This window comes from Thunnus albacares, chromosome 16 (assembly GCF_914725855.1).
Source record: "Thunnus albacares chromosome 16, fThuAlb1.1, whole genome shotgun sequence".
Lineage (NCBI taxonomy): Eukaryota > Metazoa > Chordata > Actinopteri > Scombriformes > Scombridae > Thunnus > Thunnus albacares.
In genome coordinates, this window is record NC_058121.1 from 28,025,745 (window position 1) to 28,040,145 (window position 14,401).

Genomic DNA, 14,401 nt, shown 5'->3' on the forward strand with positions numbered 1-14,401 from the left:
AGTGATGATGTCAAGCGTAATAAGTTGTAAATATTTGCACAGAGGCCTGAGTCTATTAACTCTTTGACATCCGTTTGTGAGGAATCTTTGCTAGAAATGTGTTTATACACACAAAGAAAAGGATATGAGTTGATTTATATGAACTCTTATTAAAGATGTCCCGGTAGTTTTACCTCTCTGCAGCAGCGGCTCCAGGAAGTCCTGCAGGCCGTTGGGGAGGTTTCGCACCACATCGCACGAGTACCCGTCCTCAGGAAGGAGGAAGGGCAGCTGGAGGTCTGGATCCTCCTCCAGCTGAACCTCTCTCCCGTCGCTCCTCGCCAGCTCGTCTGCTGTGTTTTCAGCCACTGCCACCACGTGGTCTATCAGCTCCTGTACACAAACACACAAACACACATATCAGGTGACCGTAAAGGCTCACAGGATGGTTCATCACAGCTCCACAGCATCAAAGAATATCACATCATTAAAGTCTATTTACAACATCTGTGCAGATTAGATTTGTTACAGACAGCTGACTTACATTACATAACAATGATCTGCAGCCCCGTTCACACATGCAGTCTATGTCTGAAATGTTCATGTTTACATCTCCTGCGTGATGTCATGTGTGAACGGGAGCAGAGATCAATATTCAGGGAAATCTGAATCTCCGATTTCCCACCTCAAGACCCAGTAACATTTCAGAGAAAACGCCGGTACGACTGTGGGACAGGGACGAGCAGGTGAAGGGTTACGTGTGTCTGATGAGACGCTTTCACGTGGAGCGAGCGAACCAATCACAAGACTCCGCTGATGACGTATTTTAACCCACGACTTGTTTACAGTTGCCTTGTCAATACTTCTTCTTCTTGCCTTGTTTCTTCTTCTTCTTCTTCTTCTTCTTCTTGCCTTGTTTCTTCTTCTTCTTCTTCTTCTTGCCTTGTTTCTTCTTCTTCTTCTTCTTGCCTTGTTTCTTCTTCTTCTTCTTCTTCTTGCCTTGTTTCTTCTTCTTCTTCTTCTTGCCTTGTTTCTTCTTCTTCTTGCCTTGTTTCTTCTTCTTCTTCTTCTTGCCTTGTTTCTTCTTCTTCTTGCCTTGTTTCTTCTTCTTCTTCTTCTTCTTCTTCTTGCCTTGTTTCTTCTTCTTCTTCTTCTTGCCTTGTTTCTTCTTCTTCTTCTTCTTGCCTTGTTTCTTCTTCTTCTTGCCTTGTTTCTTCTTCTTCTTCTTGCCTTGTTTCTTCTTCTTCTTGCCTTGTTTCTTCTTCTTCTTCTTGCCTTGTTTCTCCTCCTCCTCCTCCTCCTCCTCCTCCTCAAGTGTTGCATCACCGCCATCTGCTGGCCTGACCTTTGCCCTTTCTATTCTGGCATTTCCATGTATGTGTGAAAAGGTGCGAGACGGAAATGTTCCTGAACGTAGCTGCATGTGTGAATAATGTAAATCACTATCGGTACCTGAAAGGTTATTACAGTAATTTACTGTTTGAAAGAGGCTTAACAGAAATATTAAACCTCTGTGTGCATCCTACTGTTGTAATTTATGTTTAGTGATGTTGTTGTTGCTTCACATGTTTTATATGTGTTTGACTTACAGGCGGGATGTAAGGCTCGTCCGGAGCACAGTGGTAGTTGGTCATGAGCGCGTGGAGCTGCAGCGAGTTGAGCTTGAAGCAGGTGTTGTGGATGTTCTGCACATCCTGCATGGAGTATTTGTCCATGGTGAGCAGGGTGGTGGCCTGGACAGACAGACAAAACAACACATTTATCAAACCCGCTTATTAAAGTTTCTACACAAAGAAAATATTATGTTTGGAAGTTTTGGAACATTCTGGTGATTTGACATGAAATATTTCTCCATTCATCATGTTTTTGTTTGTTGTTCTTTCTCTCTGGATCTAAGAGAGGGCGGGGCTTCACACTGGAGGAAAAAGGTGATGTCAGTTATTTCCATGAACCATTTAAAATTTAACAATAGAATAATCAGAACCCGCCAACAGCTGTTAAATTGTTTACTTACGTCGGGAGGGGAGACGCCCCTGTTGATCAAATCTGATCAAATCTCTCTCTCACACTCACACACACACACACACACACACACACACACACACTCACACACACACACACACACACACCCACACACACACACACAGTTCTGAAGAAGCAGGACTGTGCAGAACAGCAGAGATTTTGACCGTTTTACATTATACTACCAAATAGTGAATGTTTTTAGTTTAAATATTCTAACACCTTCCTGAGTATTTATGTGTGTATTTGTACTTTTCAGTAAATGCTCACACAGTATTTTTCTATTTTAAATATATAACATTTAGAGAGATGAGAACTCTTGTAGTATGAAGAACAACTTTATTAGTTGACCGACGTGTTTCGGCTTGTGGCCTTCATCAGGGTCATCATCAAACAACGTTTAAATAAAGTAAGTCGGGTATGAAACAACCAATCATATACATCCAGACGCATATCAGCCAATGGGGCGTCTACAAAGATGGGTTGGATAAATGGTCATGTGACTTCAGGCCAATCATTGTCCAAGAAGGGAGCTAGTGAGTGGTGCCTTTTTGTTGTTTTTTGTTAATCCAATATTACCTTTTTTCTTTTAAATTTTCTTTTTATTTGCCGTTTTCACATACATTCTGCTTACAACTGGTACACAATGACGTATTCTTTTCTCCATTCCTAATATTATAATATTATTCATTTAAACATGACAGTCTTCCTTAGTTTTTTACTTTGGATCCAGATAGAGAACAACTGTGCCTACTCATACATATCAAGAGGAAAAATAAAATAAAATAAAATATAGAATATATTATTCATATACCTATGGCTATATATCCATACATGGATACATATACACATGTCCAGAGCACAACAGTTATTCACAATCTTCCATACCTCATGGCCAGTTGAATTAACAGAGTTCTACCATGTGATCGATTTTTCAGATATTGTGAAATAGAATAAAATTAAAAAAGAACAAACAAACCAAAAAAAAAAAAACAGAACCTTTCAACATCTGTAGCTATGAAATATGAACTAGGGGTCTTTGTTCCTATAATGTACCCAATATTACCTTTTTTCATACCCAACTTACTTTATTTAAACGTTGTTTGTAATATTGTTTTATGGTGACCAACAAGCCGAAACACGTCAGTCAACTAATAAAGTTGTTTTCATACTACAAGTGTTGCTGGAGGTCTCATCTCTCTAGACTTCTTTCTCTTCTCCGTGCACCTTGGAAGTAGGTGAAGTTGTGCCAGAGACCTTCACTCTGCATCTACTAATGGATCACCGTCCGTCCTTGTTTATTTTTGCATCTGACTAAAGCTCAATGAATTTTAAATAACTCCTAAAAAAGAAAACACTGGTGAGAGAATCCTTCTGTAGGTCTGGCTGGCTTATATACGTCACCTGTACGATCCGGCTGAGATGACAGTCGGCGGCCAGCTCCAGACCCTGTTTCTCTGCCCAGGCCTCGATGTGGCTGAGCTGCTGCCGGAGGATGGCCCCCCAGTAGTGACAGCAGAGCCCCGACTCCGTGTCCGTCACCAGCTTGTTGAACAGCCACATGTTGATGAAGTGGAAGAGCTGCGAGAAGAGCTGGATGGTCAGAGCCGCGTTGACTCGACACCGCCGCAGTAGCGACATCGCCCCCGTCAAGGTGTGCAGGACATCCTCTGGGGAGAGGGGGAGAGAGAGAGAGAGAGAGAGAGAGAGAGAGAGAGAGAGAGAGAGAGAGAGAGAGAGAGAGAGAGAGAGAGAGAGAGAGAGAGAGAGAGAGAGAGAGAGAGAGAGAGAGAGAGAGAGAGAGAGAGAGAGAGAGAGAGAGAGAGAAGGTTTCATGAAGGTTTGGCCGGATTGGGAGACATGTGCAGGCGTTGCTTCTCCAGAACAATCTACCGCCATGAGGTTGAGACATCCTGACGCATCACAAGATAAGTCTGAGGGACAACTTGAAGGGCTTAATGATAAACTACTGTAGCTACATGCTCGACCAGGAAGGTTTCATTCAATAAATGCTGGTTCTGATCATCTTTTCCTGACTTTTCTCTCATCTCACAGCTCACAAACTGACTGTAAACCGTGACGAGCGCTCACAAGAAGACACTGCTTTGTTTGAAAATGGCTGTTCTGTTATTACCTATCTTGGGTCTCTGTGGATTATGTTCCTCGGGGTCGTCCAGGAAGGCAGCCATGTAGTTGTTCAGGTCAGCCTGGAGGCAGTGGACCAGATACCTGCACCAACACATTAACTCAGCTCATTACAGACCACACATCATCATCACACGACAGACAAAAATATTCCTCCTTCCTGCTTTGACAATGTTTTCCTGAACTGAAATTCCTCAGAAAACTAGTCAGCATAACTGATTCTGGTTATTTCTGTCTTTTATTACAGTCACATTTTGTTAATACACAAAGTCTTTGACAATATTGTAATTGTTACAGTTGCAGGTTTTGCTTGATTACTGTAATTGTGTTCTTCTGTATTCCGAGTGCTTAGTGGTTTCTGTTGTAAACAGCATTTCAGTTGCTCTACGTTGTAATTTCGCTGCTGCTGCTGCTTCTGTTTTCTCTCTACATGCAGCATCTTTCACATATCTGTCGGTCCATGACGACTCCTCTGTTGCTCTTCGTGAGGTTTTTACACAAAACAATTCAAGGTTTTTATGTGTGTGAGGAGTTTTTAATGACCCTAATCATGGCTGTAAGGATAGAGGTGAGGTACGCTGTGCAGATTGTAACGTCCTTTTTGTCTGGAAATCATCTCTCACACACACAGACACACAGACTGACTTGAAGGCCATCTGGACCAGATGGGCGAGGAGGTCCTGGGCGTCCAGCGTGATGCGGCTCAGGTCTCGGTCCTGCTTGATGAAGTTGAGCAGCTCCGAGGCGTTGGCCATCCAGAAAGCCAGCGCCCCTGCGATGTTCTTCTGTTTCTGTAACGTACCGATCAAACACACACACACACAAAGACAAAAAAAATACAGAGGGAGTTGTTAGAGAAGCAGGACTCAGTAGTAGAGCCTTGAGGAGTTAAAGAAGAGGAGGAGGAGGTAGGAGGAGAGTGGTTTCTGTTTGAGTGGCAGCCAGAAGGAGCAGTTGTTACTTCAGGGATAGACTCATGCTCCGCCCACCCCTCCCTCCCTCCCTCTAAGCCGTCCGACAGAAAGAGTGGTCATCACTGTCGCTTAGAGACGCTCATAGAAAAAAGCTCTATATTTCATGATTGCTTCACATCTTCAACATTTTAATATGAGCTCTAAAAATTCAACAGTTTTTACACAAGAGGGCAGATTTTTATCTGTGTGAGTGTAGAGACATTAGTGACCACTCCTTTCCCCGCTACGTTCACCAGGACACCAGACACCAGCCGCCTCCTGACACTCCAGAGACATTACTATTTTCCTTTTTAATGAAACTTAAAAGGTGTTTAGACTATAAACTCACACTATGGAGCACATTTATTCACACTGTAAGTTACAGGATCAACAGCCTATAAGATTGTGACTTCTGAAGACGAGTATATTTAGATTTTTATCATTTTTCGCCACACATCCTCGGTCCAGACTGAAATGTCTCATTAACTCCTTTCAGGATGAAGTGTAATAACTGGTGATTCATCAGCATCGTCATTGTGACCATGCTGACATTAGATAAAGCTCAGACCTGCAACGACGTGTCGATTAGTCGATCAACAGCAAATTAATCTGCAACTATTTCAATATAATCGAATAATTGTTTATTTTTAAAGCAAAAATGAAAATCAGTCTCTGGTTCCAGCTTCTCCTTTGTGAGGATTTGCTGCTTTTCTCTGTTTTATATCAACTGAATATCTTTGGGTTTTATATCGTTTGTCAGACAAAACAAAACATTTTAAAGACGTCACCTTGGACTCTGTGACCGAATAATAAATCAGTTAATAAAGAAGATCATTTGCAGGTTAATCAATAACGTCACTGTGCCAAAGTTCAGCCTCACGGAGCCGCTACTTTAAATTCATGACACCTATTTAACACTTGTTACGTGATATAAAAGCACTACACTACTACTGTGCTTTATAAACTAGAATAATAATAATATCAGAGAATAATTAATAGTATAATCATCTCACATGTCCAACACTGAGCGGACCATGATCATAAATGCTCCATGTTGTCAGTCTACAGTCCAATCAGAAGGACAGATGTCTGGTCTACAGGAGGACAGAGCTCAGTGTCTGAGGAGCTGATTGGTTAATATCCCCGCCGCTCAGAGAGGGAGGGATGTGCGAAGCTCGCTCCCCTTCACTCATCTATCCCCGCCTTGAAAAAACCATCAAACAAAACAAAAAAAAAAAAAAAAAAAAACCTTCATTCAGAACAGCCAAGAGAGAAATGAGAGATGGAGCCAAGTGCATCCAAAAATCAAACGTGACAATAAAACATTTAGGAAACATTTAAAAAAACACAGACGGATGGTTGAACATATTAAAAACAACTTCCGAACAGACAAAGGAAGCGAAGGAGGAGGAGGTGGAGGAGGTGGAGGAGGTCAGAGGGACGCGACTTGTCTCTCGTCCACACTGTCGAGTAGGAGAAGCAAGACGTGATGTCACACAAAAATGGATGCCAGTATTAAAGAAGGAGCAACGATGGGAAAAGAAGTGGTTGCTTTGGTTTCGCTGTTTTGGTTTGTTTTGTTTGTTTGTTTGTTTGTTTTTTTTTAGTACCAGGCAGGTCCAGGAAGCTGAATGGAATTAGTTGGGTTGATGTTGCTGTTGTTGCTTAGTTTTCCAGCTGTGGGAGGATGTATTATTATGGCTTTATTTTACATTTCTGTTAGAATGGAGAAAAAGAAGCAGCAGCAACAATGAAGGGCTGGTCAAAAAAAGCAGAAGAGAGAAAAGTAAAGAGAGAGAAAATTACGAGGAAGAGATGAGCCGAGAGGTTGATGAGGTTGGGCGACATGATCTTAAGATTATAAATCCTTCACATGTTACCCGATTTGCCTTCAAAGGAACATCAGACATGATGGATTTCAACTATACAACTATTTTTATTTTAACGATAAAGAGTAGAACTGTGTGTTTGGATACAGGAGAGTGTAACAGCGAGGCAAAGTGTAAGAAGTTGTTTAACTTGATGGCGTGTTGGAGGAGTTAAGAGTCTGCTGTCTGCAGCTCCTCATCTAACAGCTCACTGGGACTGTTTCTGTTTCTACTGTTCCTCCTTTTTTTGGTGGTAATGGTGGTGGTGGTGGGGGTGTTTAGGTATTTAAACTCTCATAACTAGGTGACAAACACTGCATTTCCTGTAGCTGCTTCTCAATAAAAAAAAAAACATCTTGCTTGTTTGCCAGTGGAAAACTTTCCGCATGCAGCAGCAGGAAATATTTTGGTTTTCATCAGCGGTAACTTAACTAAACATTAAAACAAGGCTGATATCTGAAATTAGAGATCCTATAACAAGCTACAAAGTGCTTGTAACTCAGCACCATTAACAAAACTCTCATAACTAGGTGACAAACACTGCATTTCCTGTAGCTGCTTCTCAATAAAAAAAAACATCTTGCTTTGTTTGCCAGTGGAAAACTTTCCACATGCAGCAGCAGCAGCAGCAGCAGCAGGGAATATTTGGTTTTCATCAGCGGTAACTTAACACTAAAACAAGTCAAAGCTCCAAAGTGCTTGTAACTGGTGTAGAGCCACATGTGTCGGCTGCAGTCTGTCTCGCTAACATGCAGGACAACAACAGCGCGGCTCAGCTTGGTGATCCCGCAGCGTGGACGCATGTGTTCACAGTTTGACGTGGCTTTGTGCAATTAAAGCGTTACAATCGCAGGCCGTTGGAAACGTGGCTGAAGTGCTTTTAAAGAACATCAGAGGAGAAAAAGATTTACGCTGTCATGTCAGAATTACAGGCAAACATGAATAATGCAAGACGCAAGTCTGGATGCTGCTTGATTTGTAAACTGCCAGAATTCAATGAGAATAGAAATCTGTCAACATATGGTTCAAATTATGTATGAAAATAATTCATTTAAAAGTAATTATTTGTACAAAAATTAAGTAAAAAATAGTTTATTCAAAATCAAGCCCTTCTGATCCTTTCAACTGCTACAGAGGGGGAAAAAACATTCAAATTGTTTATTTACAGCTTGTTTACAGCTGTTATTCTAAAGTGAACTACAGATTATTTTTCTGTCTTATATCTTTCATTCTTTCCTTTTGTGACCTTAAGCTTTGCGGCTGAACTACAAGTCCTTAAAACAGTAATTAAAACCTTCTCTGACTGACGGTCTACATACTTTTAACGACTGCATTTCCTGTCGCATGTAGTTTCTTTAAAGGCAGAAAACGGAGACCCAACGTGTTCCCGTTGGGTTCTGGATTTTATTCACTTATTGCAAGCAGACTGAACATTCAGTCTGCTGATACTGTGATACTTTACAGGATGTGATATTTGATATTTTATCCATATCGCCCACCCTGAGAGAAAGAGAGAGAGAGAGAGAGAGAGAGAGAGAGAGAGAGAGAAAAAGCAAGAGAAAGAAGGAGGTAGACGAGTCTGCAGCAGCCGTATCATGGTGTGCTATTGTGCTATCCTACCTGATCCCCTTCAGGAATTTCCTGGATGGAAGAAGGAGGAGGAGGAGGAGGAGGAGGAGGAGGAGGAAGAGGAGGACACGTTCACAGGACAGAGAGAAAACACGTCAACAGCTACAGTATGGACACAGCCATGTAACACACACACACACACACACACATATATACAACTTTGACACACACATGGTCATGGTTTACAATGTAAAGCCATCTTGAATCAGTTTAAGAACATAACTGATGGAGGTCAGGTGAAAACCACATCTGCTCAATAAAACATTTTAAATAGTTTACTTTCAGGCTTTTTTTAAAAGATCTCTTCAAGGCTAGTTTGAAGGAAATTAACATTAAAACAAGATAAGAACACAACGTCTAAACTTTTTTTCAAGATTAACTGAAGACTAACTGTATTTAAAACCACATGAAGAACATCATCAAATCAACAGAGGTGTTTATTTGGTAACTTTTATGAGTTTGATGGAAGTCTAGACGTTAAGAGAATTAGATTTTAAAGTGCTGAGTTTAGAAATAAAATGAAATAAACATGTTAAGTATAAACGATGTGCATGCATGGTGTCATTAGAGAGAGGAAAATGAAGTCACAATTACTACAAAATGCGACCAATAACAGCCTCTATATTCAAATACACTCTGCACTCAGCAAGGTCAGATTAATAGGAAATATCTGGTTTTGCTTTAAAACACACATTTGGTTTAAATCTGTCAAGTTTCTGATAAAGATCAACATCCTCATAGTGGAAAGAAGTAATGGAGATTAAAGGAAATGTGGTGTCAAGTGAGGAGTGATGATACCAAGTTATAACACATAATCTGTTGATCGTACATCTAAAAACACTACATGCGATCCATTTAGGGAAACATTCATAAGGTAAAGCAGTTAAGACAAAGAGGATGCAAGACGATCCAAGAAAAATCTAAATATTCAAGTTCTCATACAGTAAAACTGGTCACAATAAAGATCGACATCTCAGTGATGCTCCAAAAATACCCTGTTCTGTTGGATTAGTTGTCTTATATCAGGTTATTAATCTCTTGATAATAATAATGCCCACACAGCAAACATAATAGCGATGCAGATTATGAATCCCATCTGAAGTAGGAACATTCCTACATTCCTCAGCGGGCTAAAAGATATTTCTGCAGGAAAAAAAAAAACTCTATAAAACTAAAAATCTTTCTACACACAGACTGAAATAGAGCGTGTGTGTGGGTGTGTGTTTTCTGTCATAACTTCGCTGCATACCGAGGGCAGTGAATAGCTGGCTGAGAGCTGAGCAAATAAAAGTGAATGGCACTAATAAAACAAGAAATGGTATTTAGTTTTAGTGAGCCTGAGTGAGAAAGGCACTTCATGTCTTCTGTTCCATTATGGATCTATAACCCAGTATTCACTCTTGTGCTTTGTTTTAACATATAATTAAATACAAAAACAATGTTAATTTGATATTAACGGTGGCACATTTCATAAGTGTGGTTTTTTTTTTTTTGCATAAAGTTTAGGAGCAAATCACTCTCGTTCTCTTTAATACTTTCATGCCACACAAAAAACCAAAACTATGTGCGTAGCGCCACAATTCACCACGCGTTCAAATGCACAATCTGTCCGAAATTAATTTTATTGGACCAAGATTTTTATTAAAACCATTTTTGCACAGACTGACTTGAACAATTGTCTTGTCAGGAGCATTGACTACCATAATCAATCAAGTATTGAAAGGTCCAACAGATGCTTCGTTTCTTATTCTTTGAGGTATTTCCTGATTTAAATTAAAATTGTTATATATACACTGCAACTAGACCAAATCCCTGTACATCCTGTTTATTTTATCACAAAGGTTTATATATTTTTACTTAGAAATAAGGTATCTAAAAAGTATGATTTTAATATTGTTATTTAAAGTATCTTAAATCTTAAAATATGATCAGTAACAACGCCATGCTAGCAGTTTATACGCTACACTGTGTCTTAACAGGCTTCACACCACATGCATATAAACACTGAGAGGAAGACGAACACCAGACAAAAGCAAAGACAACAAACTGTGGAGAGAAAAACTGCCGTAGCAAGAGACGAACAACACATACAACACATCTTACAACCACTATGAGTGTAGTAGGTTGGGGAGGAAGTAAAACATGAGATAACTCCAATAATGTCAACACAAGCAGAGAAAGGGGAATTATGAGCATTATGAGGCTGAGATGACGTACAAATTAATCCATGACGTTATATTAGATACGAAAGCACAATTAAAAAAAAAAAGAGGAAAAGTTTGGGTACTGACCTGGATGACTCCCTCCATCATGCTCACCATCTTGTTGACGATGGCGATGACCTTGTGCGTCCTCTCCGACGCCGACGTGTCTGGCCGGTAAGTCGGCGACAGCACGAAGCGGCACGCCATGTACAGGACGTACGTGGGCGAGAGTTTGAAGTGAACCGTGGAGCTGTTGGTGTAGTTGATGATGGCCGACAGGAAGGTATCTTCAGCTGGATGGAAACACAGAATCAGATATTTAGACCAACCTTTGCTGTACAGCTGTAAACTGTCCTTAATGAAGGAATAATAATACTCCAATCTAAAACTATATATCTATATATCATCTAAAACTAACCCCAAAATTGAGATTTTGAAGCTCCTGATAAGCTTTGTGCTTACATGAACTTACATGAACTTTCAACTTAGGAACATTGCAAAAATCAGACCATCACTGTCAGCCTCTGAACTAGAGCATGTCATTCATGCCTTCATTTTTTCCCGTCTCCATTACCGTAACTCCCTTTTCACTTGCCTTAGCCGAGCTGACCTGTCACGTCTTCAGCTTGTACAAAATGCAGCGGCGAGGTTATTAACCAGGACCGGTGGCCACAGATCCCACATCACTCCTGTTTTAGCTTCACTGCATCGGCTGCCAGTGAAGTTCAGGATTGATTTCAAGATTCTCTTAATCACTTATAAGGCTTTACACGGTTTTAGCTCCTGCATATATATCCCAGCTACTAAGCCCGTATACTACCATGCGGTCACGTAGGTCTTCCAACCAAAACCTGTTGGCCGTACCACGTGCCAAACTAAAAAACCAAAGGCGACTGTGCTTTTGTTGCAACCAGACTTTGAAACAATCTCCTCACTTCCATCAGATCAGCTGAATCTGTTGACTGGTTCAAAACACCTATAAACCTACTTTTTTAAAATGGCTTTCTCATAACATTTGATAAATTCAAGTGTGTGCTCTGGGTGATGACTGTATGTGTTCTTGAATGTGTCTTTCATGGTTTTTGTGTCCCAACGTCACTGTAAAGCACTTTGTAACCTGTGTTAAAAAAGGTGCTATATAAATAAAGTTTTACTTACTTACTTATATTTTACTTTATACTTTCATACACTACTGATACTACTGATATCCACACCCCACATGCTTTAATTATACTTGGTTACCTTTTCAATTTAGCTTCATTTGGATTCATTTGGTTAATAAAGTTTCTTTTGTTAAACATTGATATGGTGTGTTTCCTTTTTGTTGTGGCCTCAATTCAAAAACACCAATGAATTCAGAGGATATCAGTGTTTCCTTTAACAGGTTTATGGAAAACACTATGAGAAAATATTTAGAATATAATGGGAAACTAAAGCTATACAGCAGAGGCAGCCACCTCGTCTGAAATAGTGTCAAACAAACAAATAAAACATCAACCTCCAGGGAAGAAGAGCTTCAGCAAACGTCCTTTATATGTACGGCTATCCTTTAGATCATGATCTAGTTTCTAAATTCACCAAATGACTATTGCTAAGGCTGGTTTCACACAGATAACAGCACTGTATGGAAAACCCCCTCTCATTCATTTCAATGAGGTCGTTGCTTTGGCGCAGTAGGGACCACACAGAGCGCTGCGGCACACTGTCATCCAGCAAAAACAGTTCAATCTGACAACTTTTGCAACAACAAAATGCAGCGTCATCTGGCAAAGTTTCACATAAAAAAAAGCCAAAATATGTTCAAGCAGATCACTTTGCAATATAAACAGCATCATTTTTACTGTTTCACTGGTCAACTAAAGGTCAAATATCAGGATGGAGGAGATGTAAAATCTTGTCTAACTGTGTTATTCATTCCTTTATTTATAAAAGGTGATCCAATGACAGCAGATCTTTTGCATTTGACAATTTTTTTAAAAAAAAAAAAAGGTCACAAGAAGTAACAACAAACAAAAACAACCATTTAAATTTACAATGCAAATAAGAGAAAGAGATACAGTGATAAAGGATAAGACCAGGAATAATCCAGCAGTAAAAACATCTGGATGCAACAATAAGGGTAATAATCAGACGGTCGACTCAATTAAAACTTTAAAATCAGCTAAAAAAAAAAAAAAAAAATAGTCGATCCAGTTTTAAATCCTGCTGCATCTGAGTGGAGAAAAAAAAAGTATTTACAGGCATTTTTAACAAGCTCTGTTTTAAATTTGGGAGGAACTCCTGAGATTTAATAAAGCAACGAATTTGCCTAAACTGCAGAAGAGATGTGAAATATATGAGCTTGATATAAGTGCATCATACAGTTACTATACAGTGTTATAGCATCATGGATCTGTTGCTCTTCCTGGACAGTATTTAAACACTAACCCACACCAACAGCAGCCTCACATGCACAGTCACCTGATGAGGTTGTTACTAATATACATCTATAACTATCATTAATGCCAGTTTCACCTACCGAGCACTCATGCATAGTTTCATGGAACCTGGTGAGGTCTTCTAACAGTGTAGCATTGATCTGATCCATAATATAAATCAATTAAACTGCAGTACATCAGTCATACGAGAGGTGGATGAAACCTACTGAAAACAGAACCCGTTTTTTAAGCTGCAACAAGTAGTTTTTTTTTTTTTTTTTAAAAGTCACTGTGGTCGGTTGCAGGATTTGGCTGCTCGTGTGCGGTGAGATACACCAATAAAACCGCTATGAGGCAAACTGCGGTATCACTCTCTTTCAGTTCAGCTTGTTTGGTTGAAGTATTTGATGTCAAACTGGTTGCAGCTGCTCTTTATAGCAGCACTGCAACAACAACTCTCCCTATGAAGACCTGGAGAGATGAGAGCACAGCAGACTTTTCAGTGATGTGTGTGTGTGTGCGTCATCATCCCAAACAGCGTATGGTTTCTCCAAATGCATTGTAGGTATGGGACTCTCCAACCGCTCTATGACCAATCAAAACCTCTTTTTGACCTCCTTTAGCTGGAAAAACAGATGATCTCACACTATGCCAAATATATACTTAGTGCACACTGAGGCTCAGAGCACGAACAAAGTCAATAAATACAAGTGTTAGAAGACAGAGAGAACATCTAGAAGAGCTTAGAGCTACAAGGAGAATGTGGGAAATGACTTTTTAAAGACAACAAACAAAATAATTGTGGTTTCGACTGAATTAATGTAATAAAAGACGGACTTCAAAGACACCGGACAAATTAAAGCTACGGATTAACATGTTCAGTATGTTTGTTTTAATCTATTACATTCATGTCACCAGAACTGGGACCTTCAGAATAAAACTAAAAAAACGTCCTCCACCCAGTAAGACAGAAGGAGGAGACCACATGTTATTTCTGTTCATGAGCCATTATACTGTTAACAAAGGAATGTGCACACACACACACAAAGGGACTGATGTGTGTTGAATGCAATAAAGCTAACACAGCGACTAAAAGGATCAGGAACGTGTTATAGTATAATGCAGTAATGTGGTACTTATAGTAAAGTGAAGAGACAACATCAATCCACTTAGTGAAGATCCAG

At 39.9% G+C, this 14,401-nt stretch overlaps 1 protein-coding gene across 17 annotated transcripts in view; it reads right to left on the reverse strand.

The window, feature by feature from the left end:
- Nucleotides 1-14,401, reverse strand: part of afdna (afadin, adherens junction formation factor a) — a 108,271-nt gene that overhangs the window by 44,677 nt on the left and 49,193 nt on the right. For 12 of the 17 annotated variants that reach the window (XM_044376320.1, XM_044376310.1, XM_044376311.1 and 9 more), the window contains 7 exons: nt 10,888-11,093; nt 8,588-8,608; nt 4,792-4,937; nt 4,136-4,230; nt 3,406-3,671; nt 1,569-1,712; nt 174-372 (listed from right to left, as the gene is read on the reverse strand). In XM_044376320.1, coding sequence (XP_044232255.1) covers nt 174-372; nt 1,569-1,712; nt 3,406-3,671; nt 4,136-4,230; nt 4,792-4,937; nt 8,588-8,608; nt 10,888-11,093 — 1,077 coding nt within the window. The remainder of the gene's footprint in view (nt 1-173; nt 373-1,568; nt 1,713-3,405; nt 3,672-4,135; nt 4,231-4,791; nt 4,938-8,587; nt 8,609-10,887; nt 11,094-14,401) is intronic. The other 5 variants (XM_044376321.1, XM_044376324.1, XM_044376325.1 and 2 more) reach the window with 1 other exon arrangement.